The sequence below is a fragment of the Elgaria multicarinata genome, chromosome 4 (genome assembly GCF_023053635.1).
Source record: "Elgaria multicarinata webbii isolate HBS135686 ecotype San Diego chromosome 4, rElgMul1.1.pri, whole genome shotgun sequence".
Lineage (NCBI taxonomy): Eukaryota > Metazoa > Chordata > Lepidosauria > Squamata > Anguidae > Elgaria > Elgaria multicarinata.
Window position 1 is genome coordinate 73,348,994 of NC_086174.1, and position 20,405 is coordinate 73,369,398.

The following is a 20,405-nucleotide window of genomic DNA, read 5'->3' on the forward strand; positions in this document are numbered from 1 at the left end:
ACAATACCTGGGAAACTACAGAACGATTGGTGGTCAGATAAAAGGGGTTGGGGTATGGGGAAGGGGCATGGCAATCTGGGGAACCCTGGAGGGCCAAATTGGAACCCTGGGCAGGCCAGATTTAGCCTCCAAGCCTCAGGTTCTGCACCCCTGTGTTAAATGAGTATATTTCATGGATTTATTTGTGTTAGATGTAAACCAGGTCGGAATCAAATTTGGCTCCATTCCATCATATATGTATGAAGGAACGCCTCCTCCCGTATGTACCTGCCCGGACCCTAATGTCATCCTCAGGGGTCCTTCTCCGCGAGCCCCTGCCAAAGGAAGTGAGGCAGGTGGCTACCAGGAGGAGGGCCTTCTCTGCTGTGGCACCCCGGCTGTGGAATGAACTCCCTAAGGAGATTCGCTTGGCACCTACATTATATGCTTTTAGATGCCAGGTGAAGACCTTTTTATTCTCCCAGCATTTTAACAGTCTATAAATAAATTTTAACTTGGTGTTTTAAATTTGTAATTTTGCATTGCTGCTGTTTTTATCTGGTTGAGCTTTTATATTGTATTTTATATTATGGTTTTATACTGTTGTTTTATACTTTGAATTGTTTTAATTTTTGTGAACCGCCCAGAGAGCTCCGGCTATTGGGCAGTATAGAAATGTAATAAATAAATAAAGAAAATATATCTATCTTTTAGGGCTTCTTTAAATAAGTGATTTATAGCATACTCGTAGCTGGCCACTCATGGAAGTTGCGGGTCATTTTGATGACATCATGAGCCTTCTGAACCTTTCCTGCTCCTTCCCCTAGTCATTCCATTGTTGTTGTTTTTATTATTATTTATTATTATTTATATCCTACCTTTTCCCCAGTACTGGGACTCAAGGCAGTTTATAAGATTAAAAAAAGGACAATTAAAACATATAAATTACAAAAGTTAAAATAGAATTAAACCTATAGTAAAGTTAAAAACATGTTTAATTTTTTAAAAACTGTAACAGATTAAAAGGGGGGATCCTATACATTAACACAGGATTAAAAATGGATATCCCGATTCTCCTGGAATCGCCTGGGATTTCCTAGTGTGTACAGCTGAAGTTGTGCTACAAAACACCTACTAGAGGGTGCTGTCCTATTCAATACTATGAGCAGGGAAGATTTAAATTTCAGGCCACGTGGTTGCCATTGTGTAATTCGGCTCATTACAATTGCAGAAGAGAAGCAGGACAGTAAGCAAACACAATTTCAATTTAATCTAAAGAAGCCCTTACTCTAAAAGCTGCCTTGGGATCCTCTTTGGAAGCTGAAAGATGGGGTAGAAATTTTCTAAAATAAAAAATGAATAAAATAAAGAACACATATGGCAGTTTTATTACTAGTGACTATGAATATGGAAGCAAAGCAATAAAAGTGTGTTTGATCTTGTTCATGCACCTTTAGGCTAGAAATCAAAAGAATGTGCCCCCCCCTCCCCAGATAAGTAACGTTTACACAACCCAGTGATCTCCTTTCCATGTTTACACATTCATGGAACATCCCTGCCATCAGGTCTTGAGCTAATCTCAGTTCAAAGTACAGAGTTATTCCAATCACAGAAATGGAAAGTCTTTAATGAACACATGTAAGACAATTTCAAATGGATTGTTTCATTTTATCTAAGAAGTTCCTGCAGGAGGAAATACAAAAGCAAGGAAGTTTTATGTTTAAATTTTATTTGCTTGTTAGCATTGCTCTCGTGCCTGAATATTGCCAGTTTGAAGCAGCACCAATGTAGCAAATGTCTATTTTTCATTTATTTCATTATAAAAAGCATTGTAAAAGAGGGGGAAAGGCAGGGGAGAAAATGCCCACACCAGTCTAGGCCAATAAATGAGCTTTTACTGTGGTCCCTGCATTTGGATGGGTGTTCTTCAAGCAGTCTACATTACAAATCATTGCCCCAATCCAGTAAGGTGGTCTCCATGGTCACTTCACCCACAATGCTTTGCCCTGAGGAAGGATCCCCTCAGAGTGAGGCATTTGGTGCCTGGGGTGCTCTCTGGAGGACTATATGAGCTGTTGTCATGCTGTGACACAAGGCATTGAGAGGCATGGTGCATCACTGAGTGGGCAGACAGCAGGTGGTCTTCCAGAGAGTAGATGGGGGTCCAATCCACCCCCTTTCAAAGAGGTGAAAGTATCATCCTGTCTCATGGGAGGGCTGTCCCTACTTCCTCCATAGTGAGAGTGCTCAGGTCTGCAGCCTAAATGTTTTGTTCTTTGAAATCTTGAAAAATACCAGAACATTTAGCTTTCCCCACCAGAAATATTTCATATTGTACTTCTGTTTGTTCAGAGCAGAACTTGGGAGTGCCGCAACACAAGCAAATCTCAAGACACAGTGACTGTGGCTGCAGTCCTATGCACATTTAAATGGAAGTTAATCAGATGGAATCAAGTGGCATTTACTTCCAAGTAGTTATGGTATGTCTTGATACTTGCCAGATCTCAAATGTGTAACATGCATATTTGTAAATGTATGTATGTATGTATTATTGCATTTATATCACGCCTTTTTTCCTCCAAGGAACCCAAGGTGGCGTACATAATCCTCCTCCTCTCCACTTTATCCTCACAACAACAACCTTGTTAGGTGGGTTGGGCTGAGAGTCTGTGACTGGCCCAAAGTCACCCAGTGGGTTTCTGTGGCTGAGTGGGGACTAAACCTGGATCTCCCAACTCCCAGTCCAACACTTTAGCCACTACACCACACTGGCTCTATATAAACAGGCTTCACCCCCCTCTATATAAACAGCCTCCACCCCTCCAGCACACTCTCCTTGCAATGAAACAGATCCTGGACTGGTGTCTGTCCTGGGAAAATGGGCAAGTTGGGAGCTGAACAAAAGAGTACATACAAAGCTCGCATCAAGGAGTAGGCATAGTTGGGCAGCTGCTCAAGACCCACATCCTAGCAGGGGCCCACTGACATGAGCCCTTTGGAGTTTCTGCTCCTCTTCGCCATTCCAACCTACTTGTTCACCTGCCTCTCGCTCTGCCACAGATAACAGTAGTGATGGCGAGAAGCAGTAGGTGCCCCCTGCCTACTTCTTCCTGGCCTTCTGCCTGCCAAGAAAGCAAGTGGTAGCAATGAAGACAAAACAGGTGAGGAGCAAGAGCAGCTGGTGACAATGGGGATGAGAAGGTCGACTCATTGAGGGATGGAGGCCCTTGAGGGAGCCTTGATCAAGAGCTCTCCAAAATCTGGAGGTGGCACTAAACATGTCTAGTAGTTATTTTCTAGCAAGAGAGGTGCTGGAGCTTCATCATGCCTTGCTCTGTGCTAGCTCTCCAGCTTAAAACAGATTTATCCCAGCTGTACTGTGGGTGCTTTTTTGTGGTTATTTGGTCAGGAGGGAAAGGGTTATACTCCAGAACCCACTTCCCTATTTCTGTTTCTCATCCAATATTGAAACACTAGCCCTGTAAATATTTGCTTCCTGTTCTAAACTTAAGGCAGACAATCTGATTCACCAAGCAATTTAAAAATCATATTTATATTCAGAGTGAGCATAGGGTACTGACTGTCCTAATCTAACACACGCATACAGAAAAGCACCAAACATGTTAAGAAAGAGTATTCTGCAATTCAAAGCAGGGAGTGCAGTAATTAAAGTGAGGGAGACCATTTAAATGCCATTGCATGTGTGTCCTTGGAATAATCGATAATCCTCATCAATAACTACCCCGATGAAGTTTACTTATTCTGACTGCTTACTGCTGGTTGTCATTATTAGTGCTTTGAAGGTGTCTGGATATAAAATGCTGGAGAGACGCACATAAAATGTAGCTGAAGAGTGTGTACTATGTATCAATTGAGGTTCATTGCAGCCTTCTTGTAAGTGGATGCCTTTGGCCATGACTACAACTTTTGGTGGATGCCACCTATGAAGCAGTTACATGTTATGAGAATTGTGGCAATATCATGTAAGCATGTCTATAAGTACATTCAGTGTGTTATTCACAGCATTTTCCATGTGTTTATGGGTTCATGTGAGCTTAAGAATCTGTTTATAGAGGAAGCTGCTGCGGGTTTCAATGGGGGCATTGTAAATAGTCAAGGAAAATGAACATCTCCAGTGAAGGCTGGTGGTTCCAATGTCAGCAGGGTGGGGAATTCGCTCCTGGTTTCAGTCAGAACCAGTCAGAGCTCTGAGCTATGGATAGATCTTTTAGAGCTCTGACTGGTTCTGACTGAAACTCAGAGTGGACACCCCACTGACATCAGAGTCACCAGCCTCCACTGGATTTCTCTCAATAGCAATATATGGCCAAAGGTTTCTTCCCAACTGTTCCACATTTATATAACCACCATAATATCATCCAGTGGCTTTCGTGTCAAGTCTGGCACAGTAGCATCTTTACTGGGGTACCCAACAGGCAACAGCAAAAGAAGTTTTTCATTCACTGGGCGCTTGAGCAACACTCGTAGGCGTGGGCCACAATTCAGGGGTGTGGAGGTAACTGTCACCAGGCCCACATTCTAAAACAAAGGAAAGGAGAGAAATACTGAAATACTGTAGGAATACTGTAAGAATAGCATTCTTCACGCTCATTACCTGTGCTCAATAAACTTCCTAGGTACCCATGTGTTTCAAGTTTCCATCACACTTTAAAGAAATACTATCATCAGGATATGTAAAACACATGCACACACACATGCGACACACACACACACACACTGTTAAATATCAACATATATTGACATAATATTCAGTATTAAAATTAACATAATACATGTCACCAATGCAAGTCACCATAAATCCATATCACAAGTACAGCTAGTTTTCCATAGATTTCCTAAATTAACATCTGAAATTATCTGTAGTTGTTAGAGGCCTGAACCACACGCCTCCATCACACATTTGAATTTGTATTGGTTAGAAAGTGGTGGCACTGGATGGTTTTATATCCACTCAACCTGAAATTTAATCATTTCCTCTTGAAGTGAAATAGAATGATATGTTCTTCAATCAACAACAGATCATTTCTTTTTTGTTGTTTCATAAGGTGTTAACTTTTGTAAACCGCCCAGAGAGCTTTGGCTATGGAGCAGTATATAAATGAAATAAATAAATAAATAAATAATGCTTAAGTTTCAGTCCAATGGCTTTAAAGGTGGATTAGACAAATTCATAGATAATATGCTAGCAATGGCTACTAATCATGGTAGCTATATATTATGTCCAGTAACAGAGGAAACTCTCAATGCCAGTTGCTGGGGAACATGAAGAGGAGGATACTTTGCAGTCATGTCCTGCGGGGAGCCATGGGCATTTACTTGGTCAATGTGCAAAAAGAATGCTGAATTAGGCCTTTGGTCTGATCTGGCATGGCTCTTCTTATGTTACGTTTAGTTATACTAAGTTTAATTAGTCTATTTCAGTTGGTTTTATATATAATATGTTTATGCAGTTAATAAAAATATCTTTAAAATACATTTGAAGATCTGGAGTACACTATGCATATTTCCAGAGGGGTAACCTTGTCAGTCTGTTGCAGCAAAAACAACAAGCTGGTTTCAGATGCAAGGAGTCAGGCCAGTATCCTGTGCTCCTGCACACCAGCAGGACCAACTGCTTTTTTGGGTTAGGGCATGTCAGTGGAACTCACAGAAGGGAGCTCTACTGATCTGTCTGGATCCACAAATTAGCATTTCCACTCATTTCTAGGGTTTCTTTACGAAGCACTTAACTCGCCATTGCGCAAGCAGTGGGTCCTGTAGGCATGGCGGAATGAACAGGAGTGCCACAGCACTTGCGCCTCAGCATATGCTTCTCAATGTGGTCACCTTTGGATTCTCCTCTCCCATTTGTGTTTCTACACTAGCATATTTGGGCACATGGGGTGAGGGATCTCTTCCTTCCCCATCACAGCCAGTGTAGCCCCAAACTCACCTTATAGCAAGGTGAAAGCTTGTGCTAGTTATCTGGAGGATGCTGTCTTGAATACTGCTGCACATTTTCTATGTTTCACGCTGGTCTTGCTCTTACCCAAATTGCATACATACCTGTAGTGCAGTGAGGAGAATGCCGCAGGCAATAGAAACACTGATCTCATTGTAATAGTGGGTTTTCTTTTTCCCATCTGGAAGCGTTCCATACACCTGCTTGAAAATAAGGATCAGGTAGGGAGCTGCATCCAAGTATTCTTTGATCCAGTTGGTCCTACAACAGGATTATTTTTAAAGGGTTATGTACTGGTAGCCTCACGTAAAATATTTGCAGTGGCTATAAAAATCCTGAAAATATATGATAACTCTGCATCTGGGTTAAAAAACAAAAACCTTGGTTGAATTTTTTCCACAAAAATGTTCTATGAAAAGCTGCCAGGCGACAGTGTGTGTCATTTTTCTAGAGAGGAGCATGTACAAAGTATGTGGTCAGAATCTCAGAAAAGACCACACACAGGCTACATTTTGCTTTGTTGCTTTTATTTTTCTTGGCTTGATAAGGGGCCTAGATAGACAGAAAGGTCTATATTTGTACAGTGAACACTCAAATTCTGATATTAAAAGTGTTCTCTTGGGCATCCCATTTCAGCTTCAGAAAGGAGGTAATATATTAGAAACTGAATATTTGCTAAATGTATATTTAAACAGTTAAGTAGGCTGTTTAAGGTAGGCTTTTAAAATTTGGCAATTTCTCAACATTCATCCCAGAGGCGCCTCATCTAATCTGGAAACTTTCATCCTAAACTTTAAAACAGTATGCATAAATTTTAACCCCAAATCATTAATATCCTGGTATTTTCTTTATTTAGAGAATATATATGCCATCCTTCAGACAATAGTTTCTTAGGCTGAAATCCTATACAAACTTACTTGGGACTAAATCCCATTGAAAACTGTGGCACTTACTTCCAAGTAAGCATATACAGGATAGGACTGTGCTTTAAAAGTGCTTACATATCATTAGAATAATAAAATAATGGAGCACTAAAATGGATAAATAAAATCACATAATAAATCAGATAAAAATGAAACATAAATCAGGAGTAGTAGAGGACTGAATTCAATTTTGGAAACGTTGTCGAGGGCCACGTTCCAATGGTGGGCAGGGCCAGTGTCAAAATGGGGTGGAGCCAGAGGCAAGAATGGGTGTAGTCAGAGCTCCCCCAAACCCAGCATATTTTATCTTAAAGCTCTTAATGCCACTGAGCCACATCCATTGTCTAAGTATGGGAGGACATCCATGTCCTACATTGGTATTAATCTCCACCCCCACCCCAAAATGATGCCTGGGCCCAGTGTTTCAGGCTCCGAAAGTTAGAACCAAGACTGAGGGGAGACATGATAGCACTCTTCAAGTACTTGGAAGGTTGTCAGGATCTCTTCATCATTTCAGAGTGCAGGACACAGAATAATGAGCTCAAGCTACAGGAAGCCAGATTTTGTCTGGACATCAGGAAAAACTTCCTGACTGTTAGAGCAGTATGACAATGGAACCAATTGCCTAGGGAGGTTGTGGGGTCTCCCACACTAAAGGCATTCAAGAGGCAGCTGGACAGCCATCTGTCATGGATGTGTTGAGGTGGATTCCTGTATTGAGTGGGGAGTTGGACTCAATGGCCTTATAGGCCCCTTCCAACTCTATGATTCTATGATTCTATTACCTTGAATTGCACCTGGATTCATTCATTCATTCATTTATTACATTTCTAGACTGCCCAATAGACAAAGATCTCTGGGTAGTTCACAGTATGAAAAAATATAATATAAAATCTTTAATCCTAAAAAAATAAATAAAACAGTTTGCAAAAAAGTTTTCTAAAAATTAACAATAAAACTACAAGGCCTGATTAGAAAAAAAAAAAAACCTGAAAACCCCCAGCCTATGCTTTCAAATGCCTGGGAACAGAGGAAAGTCTTAACCTGGTTACAAAATGATAATAATGTTAGTGCCAGGCAGACCTCACTGCGAGAGCATTCCACTGTCAGGGGCTACCACTGAGAAGGCCTTCTCCCTTGAGGAAGCCTCAGATGTTTATCATAGTGTATGGGTAGGCTCATATTGGGACAGGTGCTTCTTTATGTATTGCAGTTCTAAGCTGAGTAAGGCTTTCGAGATAAAAACCAGCATCTTGAGTTGGGTGGATATATTTATAATATCCTGTCCAAGATAGATCTCACACCTTTAGATCATGGGCTTACCCAAACAGTATATAGTAATACCCTTCTTTTAGCAATGTAAGCTGGAGCAGTCAGCATCAATGGTACCTCAGTCTTTTCAAGTCATTAACCCATCTATCTCCCATTCTTTTCTTGTAGTTTATTTCTTCTTCCTCTTCAATGATCTCCCGGATCTTATGTTTTATTTCTACATCTTGCACTACCACAAAGGTCCAAGGCTCAGTGTGCGCCCCACTAGGAGATGTTCCTTTAATCAAATGAAAAAGAAACATTCATATGAAAGAAAGGTGCTGTATATAGAAAATGAGTTTTAAACCTTTGGACACCCATCAGATCTCAGCCTACTTCTTCAATCTCAATGATTTTTTTTCATTTATTGGGAGTCTTAGAGCAATGGGAAGCCCAATCTTTGTCATATTGAATGCACATAGCAGAAGTATTACTCATGAACAGCCGCATATAATGTAGCAGTATTTGACTTTACATACATCAGGGGTGAGCAGAAGATAAATGTGGATCATTTGGTGGATCTCTTGGTGATTTGCAGTAGATTGGCAAGGATTTCTCACTCTCAATTGTTTAACAACAGCAGCAACAACATGGCTTCCTTGCCTCCTCCCTATTATACTGCTGAAATGATGAAAACATTGGGGTAACCAGGAATGGATTTGTGTGTGGAAGGACAGTAAGTTCCCTTCCTGTTCTGGTCAAACAAGTTCTGGGGCTCAGAAGTCTTTAATTCTAAGTTTATGCCTTTTGCACCAGGCTACAATTGGTGGATCTCACAGGTTCTTATAAAAGGCAAATTAGATACCGCAAGCACTAAGGCTGTAATATTTAGTCTATTAATTCCTTGGTTGACCATATTTAAAAAATTTTGATCAACTAAAAAGGAGCCCCCAACGAAAGGGATGACTTTATTTTTTAAGGTTATTGATTTTAAAAGAAGAACAAGGATAAACAGCATGTGACTGGCACTATGTTCAGAGAAACATTCTTACTTAGTTTCACACGGAGGGAAGAGCCTTTTCTAAAATGCTGTGATTTATACATGCACCACATAAAAACTGATAAATTATACATATTTTTCTTCCAAACTATTACGTTATGCATATAAACAGTTTATGCAGATTTAATCAACTAAGGGTGCAGTCCTCTGAGTGTCTACTCAGACCCATCAAATTCTAGTGGAGTGCTCCCAGGTAAGAGGGTCTAGGGTTACTGCCTAATTTATTAAAGCTCAGATGATTAGATCAACTATGACTACTTTAATTGGGTGACAGCCTTACAAAGCGTGCATGGTATGGCTAGCAAACATCCATACTTATCATTCTTCAACATTACAAAACCCCTATCTTGATTCTACTCCCAGATGTTTCCAAGAAAGTCTAGGCATACTAGCACAGGCCCCTTTCTTACATGAAGCTCGTGGTGTGGGACTTGCTGCAACACCTGTCCAGGCCACCAGAGTAATGTGGGAAACCTCAGGCCATGTGGGAGGAGCTTATGCTGCAGATCTTAACAACAGCATTACCCCATTTCTGGGCTGTGGCTCTTCCTATATGGTCCACGGCTTGTCACAGAACAGGTACGCATGAGGACATGTAAGAACAGGTACATGGCTGTTGAGGGCCACTGAAACCAGTCAGGGATCATGGTGTGAAGTCTCAGCTCCTCTTCTTCTTCACTAACATTGCTGACTCCTACTGCAAGCATGATTACTATCACTATAGTGGTGATTAGGGATGGGTGAATATGTCAAGCTTGATTTCACTCAAGCTCTGGCGTGGGCTGGTCCATGAAGTCACGAAGAGTCGGAAATGATTGAACGAATAAACAACAAACTCATTTTTCACATGCTAAATTCATTTCATCCCAATTCCACACTGGAGTGCATTTTTTTTTTAGTCCTCATGAAAATTTGCATGCATTTTTGTGCACATTTTTTTTAAAAAAAACCTCTGTACTTCTGTATGCATGTTTTCCAAATGTATGCATTTTTGCAAATGTACACATTTCCTCCTAATAAATAAAGCATCATGTATCTGTATTATTGCCAAGATTTGCATTTTTGTGTGTGCTTTGTTTTTGTTTGTTTTTGCAAAGATAAAGAGCAAATTTGGGTAAGTTTGCCTTGGAATGCGAACTGCGTGAATTTCTCACTGATCCCTAGAGATGACTGACAAATTTGCAGCTAAATCTAACAAGATGGCTGCCCAAAGGTTTAGTCATTCACAGGGGATCCATTCACACAATGCAGTACCTGCTGCTTTGATTACATTGTCAATTACCTCCCTTGGAACCGGCTCGTCGCTTATAAACCTGACAGATCTTCTCTTATTGAGAAGCTCGTAAAAATCCTTTGATCTTTTGACCATGTCTTCTTCAGAGTAATGCTCAGTTGAAAAAGGGACGTGAGCAATGCTGTCGTCTAATCCTTGCCATTCACCATCATCTGAGAGGGGAGGGGAAAGCAGAAGGGAAAGTTACACACTTTCATTGAGGGGTTTGCTTAACTGAATGAAGGGAGAGACAAACCTGTTTGATATCAGGGTAAAGAATTTCATCAACTTTTCCCCCACAGAAAAAGGCAATTCCTAGATTTTGACAGTATTAACCATTAGTTGCACATTGACAAAGTTTTTTCTTTGCTAAATTTCCAGAACCTTGATTGTAAGAAGTCATTGCTATTATTTTTTCCACCTAACTTTATTTATGGGGCTTAAGTAAAAATAAGCTACTTCTGGACAATGGTTTGAAATACAAGTCCCTTATCCTATCCTTAAACACTTTTCATTGTGCCATGTCTGCTGCATGTAGCTGTTGTCTTTCCTCAGTTACTGGGTCTGTATCTGCCCCTGTGCTCTCTCTGCATGCCTCCTACCAGCTTCTTCTTCTACAATGCATATGATTCTTCATCACTGTTCTATCTCTGGTCTCTCATAAACAGCCTGACATCATCTTATCATTGTAACATTAACCTTTTTATTCAGCCTTCCAGTACTTTCTTTACCACAGTGTGCAGTGTTCTTCATTGCCCTGCCTGATAGCCTGACAGAATGCATCCTTGACTATTTCTATATATTACAAGCACAGTACTACTATGATTTCCCCCTTCTTACTCAGGCCCTCTACAACACATTTGTTGCTCAATGCCTCTATTTCTAGTCCATTCCACTCATTGTACCTCTCTGACCAAAGGAGCCCCATAGATTGGCTTCCCCTGTCCCAAGAACCAAGAAGGTCCTTCTGTCCCAAGAAGGTTCAATCCCCAGTATTTCCAGGCAGGACTGGAAAAACTGCTTGATATCCTGGAGAGCCATTGCCAGTCACTGCTGACAATACTGGACTAGATGGACCAATTGTCTGATTCAATATAAGGCAGCTTCTTACTGTTCCTACGGAGTAGGAGGGGAGAGCCCACCATTTTTTGAGGTAGTCCTATCTTTCTTATAATGCTATAGTCCTATCTTTCTTTGTATGTGAGGCATCCAGTGCTTGTAGGATTATCTGGATTCCTAGCTTGGGGAAAAAAGTACATGTTATCGGTTGTGTTTTCTAAGCAAGCCAATTGCAGAAGGAGGGTTGCAATTCTGACCTTGGCTCCTTATAAAATCAATGACGGTCAGCTTTGTAAACACTCTTTCCAGAGCCATTGCAAAACCATTAAAATATTAGAGAGATATCTCCATTAATGTGTAAGCTGTTTAAAATCCATTAGGAAAAGGAGTGGCACACATATGTTGCATGAGTAATATTAGTAGCTAGCATTAACCAGTCTGAAATTCAAATCTTATCAGAGCTGTTCTGACACAATGAGAAAATGCAAGGATCTCCAGTTTTTGCATTCTGTTTTGCAGGGTGGTTATAGCTTGGGAGGGCCACAATCTAACAGAGATGTGCAGCACAATCCTATCAACGTCTACTTGGAAGTAACTCTCACTGAGTTCAGTTGTACTTACTCTGGGAGTAAATCTAATCAATGGGGTTTATTTCTGAGTAGATATGTATAAAATTGTGCTGTCAAGCAATAACTCTGTATTAGATTGTGGCCATTATATTTTATATTCGTAAATCTATGTTTGTACAGCTAGCTGTTTTGTGGAAGACAACTAAATATGATCACCTATGTATAGAACCAGTATACTACTGTGATGGAAGGCTTAGAGGACATATCAGTTAAGAAACTAAACAAAAACTTCATTATCTCTCTCCAACAAGAACAGAATGGCATCAAGAAACTTCTGACTCCATTTAGATACAACCAAGTCCAATGTTACCAACAGCTTTTCTACACAAGGCTTTTAACTTGCTGTTGATCTGCTTATCTACTTACGGTTTCAACACAGAATTGAGATCCAAGCACTACACAAGGAGCATTTCCTTTCCTGTTTTTCCACTACATAACCTCTAGGTGGCATTGTGGTATAGTGGAAAAGCTCAAGTAAATGCTACTAGCTATAGTAAATGCTATAAATTACACTAGTGGGGTCACAGTGTATTTAACTATGTATTCTCAGGATCCCCGAGTTGGTGGGCACATTTGGAATTTTGACCTTCCCGTCTTGGGTGTCCCTTCACAGTTTAGCTCATGGCATCCTTGAGGTGCTCAAGCTCCAGCACCACGACAAGGTAACGATCTCCTTTGCTGGAGTCATGAGTATTCTCACAAAATGGCTGCCTGGGGAGCTTGCCCATCCACAAAATGACTGCCACGATAGCTGTGGCCAGTTACAGAACATCCTTTTCACAAAGGCAAACAGAGGCTATGTGTGGCCATGGTTTTGTTTTGTTTTGTTTTCTTCATTCCAGAGTAAAATAAATACATTTTATTGTCACTGCTAATGGTATTGAAACACTGATCATCTTAGTTTGGTGACCAAACACGCCGTTGATCCACTGTCGTTCAGGGTGCAACATGTCAAATAATTAGTGTCTACAAATCCCCAAGAAAAGCACTTTTCTCAAAATAATATAAAAGAGAAAAATGGTGTGTTAGAAATAGAAAAATAAAATTGACCTAGAGCCATGACATTATAACACTAAACTGGTATGTTCTTCACCCTTTTCATTTAGAGATTTGCTGATGTTGCAAAGGAAGGTTTTCTTTAGTTGCAGACAAAATCATAAAAATTGCTTTGTAGCAAGTTTAACATTTCCCAGTCTATTTAACTCTATCAAGGGCCTCTAGAGAATTCACCCAAGCAGCTCAGTAGACTCAATGTAAGGGACTGCTGGGTCAGAAGTATGTAATGATCTAAGTATCTCACTTTCCCTCTCCTTATCCTAATCCTGTGAGGCTGAGCAAGTCTGAATGCAGGTAAAGAAATGCAAAATATAACACTGCATCATATAGGCTTAGTCAATATACTAAGAATATTTCTAGATAGAGGGCTCCTGCAGATATTCCAACTTTTCCTCCTTGATGGAGTTTTTTTCTGGCATGAAAAAGACAAAAGAAGCAGTGGGAAAACATGGGAGAGTTAGAAATTGAAGACTCCATTATCTGCACAATGAATGAGGCAGGGCAATTGCACAATAAAAGCTTCATCTGGAAGCACTCTTGGTTGTGTGGCTTTGATTCATTTGGTTCATATTGCCACCTTTACATCCCAAGCCTAGAACTATTGAAATGGCAAAGGAGAATACCACACATCAGCCTTCCCCAACTTGGTGCCTGCCAGATGTTTTGGACTACAATTCCCACAATCCTCAAAACTGGCATCCTGGCCTGGGGCTAATGGAATTCATAGACCTAAAACATGTGGAGGGCACATGTTGGGGAAGGCTGCCATACATCTTCATTTATCTAGCTATCAAAATCAGTCATAGGAACTGCTTCAGGAACTCTGGGGCTTGAACTGGCAACATGGAAGCTTTGGCTTGGCTCTATACTGACATACACTGACTTGGTTTGCACATAACAAAACCCAGGCCTTTGCTAGACCTGCCGCGTATTCCAGGATGGAGGAGGGGTGATCTCGCATTCTGAATAACGCGAGATCCTGCCCTCGTTTATACATCAGGCAAGGCGACCTCAATAAGAGAGCAGTCGCGCCCGCCATTTTTTTTAACTTTTAAAGGGCCGGCTGCACATGAGCGACAAAAAGTAAGTATTTTTTAAAATAATAATAATAATTCCCCCCACCCTGCCCCTGATGGGCGCAGGTCCCGGCTCCACGCGAGTAATCGCGTGGAGCCGGGAAAAGCCGCGGAAATGGGCCACATGCTTGCGGTCTCGGGCTGAGCCTGAGACCGCAAGAAAAAGCAGGGCCAAAGGGTAGGCTATATCCCAGGGCCAGGGAGAGTTGATCCCTGCCTGAGCCCAGGATCCCCTGGACACACAGGGACGATCCCAGGTATCACCCCAGGATATAGCGTGGTCTAGCAAAGGCCTCAGAATATGGGTTGAGTGTAGGTTGAGCACAGATTGTCATTGAATCTGGGGTTGCTGTTGAATCATGGGTTATCATTATGTGTGAACTATGGTTTAACTATGGGTTGTTAACATGAACAACCCAGAGTTCACAACCCAACAACAAACCATGGGTCCTTTCCTGGGTTATTCATGGTTAACAAGCCATAGTTGTTAACAACCCATAGGAATCCTGCTGATGGAATGGAGGAGACAGCAAACTTCATCAATTCCCATCTCCTCTGCAGCCCCCTATGCCCCCATCTGCTGTAGGATTGGGGGACCCTGCAGAAGAGTGGAGGAGCTGACACTGGGGGCTGTAGAGGAAGGGAGAATCCATGAAGATCACCTTCCCCCCATTTCTGTTGGGGGAGCATTCTGATTTGAACTCCGTTCAGGCAATGCCCCTTCTTGAGCAGGCACCGCCGAAAACATTTTCCTGGACACAATGGTGCTTCCTTCCATCTCCATGGACTAAAGTGAAACAAACTGGGCAAAAGGCCAACATCCTCAACTACAGTTGAAGACAGCAAGGGAGCTTAGGGAGTGCACAGGAGATCACATCACCCATACAGTTCTATCTGTTCTGCTGTCTGAGGCAGATTCCTCACTCTGCCTAAAGGTAGTGCCGGTCCTGGTCTGGAGAAAAAGAATCTGGATCCAGCCCATTAACATATAATGCAACCCAACCCAAACCACAATCTTGTGAACACAGCCTGTTGTAAACAGATCAGGCCATCTGTCTGGCACAAGCCGGCAGCTGTGGTGAGCACAGAAAAACATCAGTGGCTGTTCTGAGCAGCCACTTTCCTGCATCAACCATTATGCAGCACAATATATTGCTTGGAAGGCACTGTTCAGTGTCTTTGGAGGCTGTGGCATTGCAATCACGGATAGCATTTTCTCATGGAAGAATTTGCTTCGCTGTTTTAATTTCCTTAGAGATAAAAGGTGCTTGATTGGCAGAGACCCTGGAATTTAATCAAGTGCTGCGCAAGAAGAAATTCATATTTTGTTGATAAGAAACAAAGTGGGGGAGGGGAAATGCATAAAGGATGAGAGGTATGTTTGGGGGTTGTTTGTTCATACCATAGCCTATGTAAACTGGGGTTTTCCCCACTGAGTTCTTTTTACAAAGCATTGCCCCTCTGAAGATGATTCTAACCTGAAGGTGAATATTAAGGACAGCATTTTCAGTTTGGATTGTTTCAATCAATAGACTGAGAAGATAAAAAAGAAGCAAAAAGCAGATGTTGTAGAAAAATAGAATGCATAAAGCAGTATCTGAAACTGAGGCTCCTTATTTAGCTTTGGACACTTTCCCTAGTTTGAACATCTGTTTGCATTTGGTGTTTCTTTTAGGGATAAGGTTATCCACCATTACTATTTAACATCTTTTTAAAGTCTGACACTGTGGCAGGCATTGGATGGTACATGAAACTGTCTTGCATCTTGAATGTGCATTGTCTGCAATAAACAGACCTATTAGTATTTTCAGTACATAATCCCCAACTCTTTGTGCTTCTTTATTAGTTAAAGCAAGAAGAAAAGCCCCAGTTCAGCTATGGCCGGACATATCTAGAAGCTGTATCTGGATAGGGTCTCTATTTGCACAACGCTTCAAATCTCTCTAATGTAGTTTAGGCTGCGATCCTATGTCCACTTATTTAGGAGTAAGCCCCAGTGAACTCCATGGGACTTAGTTCTCAGTAGACATGCATAGGATTGCGCTGTTAATCACTGACGTGTAGAATGTGAGCACTTTTGATTAGTGAGGCACACACCAACGCAGGGGTGACCTCTCTTTCCCACAGCCCGTGGCATTCCCATCACCTCCTAAAGATGTTCGATGACCTCATAGGAGGCCCCACAGACCTCAGCGATGCTGGCATTGCCGCTTTGTTTTTCTCCTCTCAGAGCCCATCAGGCAGAGCCATGTTCTATCTAATGTACACTAGCAGGAAGTTTTTACTGACTTCCTCAACCACCTCATGGCATAAACTGCTTAGGAGCCACAGCTGACTTCCAAATCATGACCCACCAACCCTTGCTTTAAACCATTTTTTCTGAACCAGGTACCCTCTAGATGTTTGAATTACAACTCTCTACAGCCCCAGTCAGCATGGCCATGGGTCATGAACAATGAGAGTTCTAATCCAAAACATCCAGAGGCTACCAGGCTAGGGGATTCTGATCTAAAGGAACAGACTTTTCCCTTTCGGTCCAGATTAGAAGAACTTTGGCATTCAAGTGCTGAACTGTCCTCTCCTCTCTTTTGTTTTGCATACCTTCTTCCTCTACATGAAGGTCAGTGCTGTCTTTTAGGTCTTCATCCACCCACGGGCGAGCCTCTGCCTTCTTGTTGGTTTTGCTCTGCTCCTTGTTGCTGCTTTTCTTGCTGCCTTTCAGTATTATTCCAATCAAGATGCAGATTATTGCTACAAAAACTGCCGTGAGGGAGGAGAAGGCCATAGTCACAGGGCTTCAAGTGCAGGAAAGTACCCCAAGTCCCCAAGGGACCAATGCTTCCCTTGAAAAATACACCAAAGGCTTAACGAGATTGAGAAGGATAAGCATAGAAGGGGCCAATCAATGCACTGAATGAGAAAGAGCAACGTTCAGAGTTCTTGGCTTCCTCCCACCAGGAACCTTTCGCCCAGATCACTTACTCGTCAACCTCCAGCAATTTATGGATCCCTTCCAAAGGCTAGGTCTGTTTATTTTATCTCTGAGTTCATCAGACCTTTGCCAACTCTACCTCAACGTTAGAACCTTCAGTAACGTTTTTACAGGATAAAAAACTGGAAATGACTCTGCCACAGTAAGTGAACCACACTGAGGTGAACCTTTCTTTCTTTCTTTCTTTCTTTCTTTCTTTCTTTCTTTCTTTCTTTCTTTCTTTATTATAGGATTTATAAACTGCGCTACATGAAAGGATTTAAGAGGGGCATACAACTTAAACACTGAATACAATAAATAGATAAATAAATAAATACAGTGGCTGGAATTTTCTCATCAGTCAGGAAATGTTTGTTTAAAAAGGAAGTCTTCAGCAAATGCTGAAAAACACAATAAGCTAGGTGCATGCCTGATCTGTATTGAACATGCCAAAGGCCCTACTCGTGGTTTCCAAGCAGATCTCTGATCCATGTGGGGCCACCAGGAATGCCTCTTCAGAAGACCTCAGTGACTGGGCAGGATAAAGGACACCATCCATTATGATTGGTACTGAGGGCCAGTAGCCAGTGAAGGCAGCTGAGACAACTCATAGTAAAGTATCCTATGGATTATCCGTTAGAAAGTCATTGAATCCCTTTCTACTCAGTGAGACTTATCTGTACGTTTAGGGCACAGGTATAGGTACCATTTGGCCAAATCACTGCTGATGCACATGGCTGCCCTGCTAATAGGAGCCACTTCTTTTTGTGTGTCTTTGTTGCTGCCTGCTCCCAGTTAACCATCACCAGAGCTCTTCAACATATGCTGGGTGGTGAAATTCTTCAAAAATACAGATACTGCTCATGGCAAATCAAAAGCTGAGTAAATCAAACAGGACAGCCATCTACAGCGGTTCTTGGTACTTACTTGGGCCATAGCTAGACCTAAGGTTTATCCCTGGATCGTCCAGGGGTCAAACCTGTTCATCTAGGTTACACACAGGGGATCCAGTGCTCAGGCAGGGGCGAACCCTGGATGATCCCAGGATAAACCTTAGGTCTAGCTGTGGCCTTGGTCTACAACCAAGAAAACAGCTGTAGCAAGCACAACGTTCATCTTAACAATCTATCTACTTACATTTATAACAATTGCTATTTATGATCAATCCTTTCTCTTGCAAAGTTGGCATTAGACAGCAAGTTCCTTGAACTTTCTGTTCCTCCTTAACCCTCACACGAGAAATAGAATTTTTGTATCTTCCAGACCAAAGAGATATCAAGCTATCCCTCGCAACTGTAGTTTGCACATCTTTCAGGTAAAGAAGGTGAAAAAAATCCTATATGTAACAGAGATGTGGAAGAACAGGAAATATTTATTTATTTATTATATTTATATCCTGTATTTCCTTCTCGCACTTCACCATTTTATTCTCATGACTATCCTGTGAGGTAAATTAGTCTGAAAAATAGTAACTGGCCAAAGATCACCCAGTGAGATTCGTAGCAGGGGAGAGAGTTGAATCTGGGCCTTCTGAGTTCTAGTCAGACCCTCTAACTATTACACCATACTGTCTACTCCACAAAGTGCTTCCCACTTCCCTTGCATTCATATCATGTCCAATGACATCACTGTTAAGATAACTTATATGTTCCTTTCCCTGAGGGAATGTAGTGTTCAGTCTTTTAATGCAAGGCAAAGCAAAGACAGCTCATAATATTTTCAAGTCCATTTCCTATTAAAACTTATTTTATTTGAACCAATTGTGCTTCCTTGCACTTCAACCTCACAGAACCACCACAGTGCCTCAGTTTATTAAAACCAGGCTAAGTTTAATTAAATTCTCATATGCACATTCAAATAAAAGTCTTCTCTGGGGACTGGTGGCAGGGAAGAAGCCAAAACAGCTGATTTGAAATATAGCTTGCCTTTCTTTAGCATCTCCCTTACGATGCAAATTGTGTTTCCTTCAGTCTGCTGAAATTTCCTCTTTATAGGCAGGTCAAGCTGTGCCTCTTAAAATTATCTCCTACTTCCACAAAGAGCAGGCAACTCATACATACAGAGAAAGTGTCTGCTTGGGCATGAATGATGGTCGTCTTTCCCTGCTGAACCGAAATGCACAGAACCAACTTTTATCTGCACATGAATTATCAGGAAGAGCTATCACAGGAAGCCATCTGTAAAAAGCCCGCAGGTTTAATACATACCCCAGAGTCATTGTGAGGACAAACTTGATAAAGATTGGAGGAAGAAGGATTATGTGATTTTCTTCTTTTAAAAAATCCTTACAAAAGATGTCTTCCAGGCTTTAGATAACCACCATGACTATTTCCAATTTTAAAGAATCAATTGTTGCTGAGACTGCAAAACCATTTCCCCTCCATATCTTGATGTGTTAGGTTATCCATTTCCACGATGTCAAGTACCTTGAGCAACCATTCCATTCACTTCCATCATCAGAATCAATGTGTATCTGGACTTAAGTCATACTTAGTAGACTCACTGACATCAGTGGGACTTAAACTAAGTCCCATTGATTTCAATTGGTCTAATCCAAGTATGAATCAGCCTGGATCCAACTCATTATAGGGCTTGTTCACATGACACACTAAGCCATGGTTAGGCCACTAACCCTTTTGCAGTAAATGGTTAGTGAGCATGTTTAAACTGTGGTTAGGAATGGTTCACATGACACACTAAACCATAACGTTTAGCTCAAAATGCTTAATCACCATGGCTTAGCGTGTTGTCATCTGAACAGGGTTATAGTTTTCTTCCTTATTCTACTTCTGTTAAGTATATGAAAAGAAATACTTGCTTAGTCATTAAAATTGTGTGTGTATGGCTATTTCAGGGTTAAATAGAGAAAGACTATCTGTGGGCAATTACCTTGAGATAGAGGCTGTTCTGGGAACCTTGCCAAGATTCTAAGTTAGCCTCATCACAGCTGTATGTAATGTAGATAAGAATTGTGTAGATCTGTATATAGTTTCTCACTTGTGTAAAATGGAACTGATCACTGCTCTCTGATCACTCTCTGTGTATGCCTCAGTGTGCTGATCTGAACTGATCTGAATTGAACTGCACAGAAGCCTGAAGGAAATAAACCAGCTCTGCTGTGTAAGACCTGCGTGATGTGTGTTTGTTTCTGAGCACAAACAGAGTT

At 41.4% G+C, this 20,405-nt stretch overlaps 1 protein-coding gene across 1 annotated transcript; it reads right to left on the reverse strand.

Moving 5' to 3' along the window:
* Positions 1 to 1,441: 1,441 nt before the first annotated feature.
* On the reverse strand, positions 1,442 to 17,059 carry IYD (iodotyrosine deiodinase). Its single transcript, XM_063124540.1, has 5 exons — positions 16,870 to 17,059; positions 10,430 to 10,621; positions 8,254 to 8,413; positions 6,046 to 6,202; positions 1,442 to 4,518 (listed from the first exon to the last, which is right to left on the reverse strand). The coding sequence occupies exons 1-5, from the start codon at positions 17,051 to 17,053 to the stop codon at positions 4,336 to 4,338; spliced, it is 876 nt and encodes a 291-aa protein (XP_062980610.1). The 5' UTR covers positions 17,054 to 17,059; the 3' UTR covers positions 1,442 to 4,335.
* Positions 17,060 to 20,405: the final 3,346 nt, after the last annotated feature.

Bases quoted from the DNA above. Each gene is read 5' to 3' on its own strand.
- IYD (XM_063124540.1), bottom strand. From the start codon at position 17,053: ATGGCCTTCTCCTCCCTCACGGCAGTTTTTGTAGCAATAATCTGCATC. The intron at 8,414-10,429 runs GTACTGCATTGT...ATTTGATTAAAG, and splicing joins CAATGTAATCAAAGCAGCAG to GAACATCTCCTAGTGGGGCG. The intron at 6,203-8,253 runs GTACCATTGATG...ATCCTGTTGTAG, and splicing joins AATGACTTGAAAAGACTGAG to GACCAACTGGATCAAAGAAT.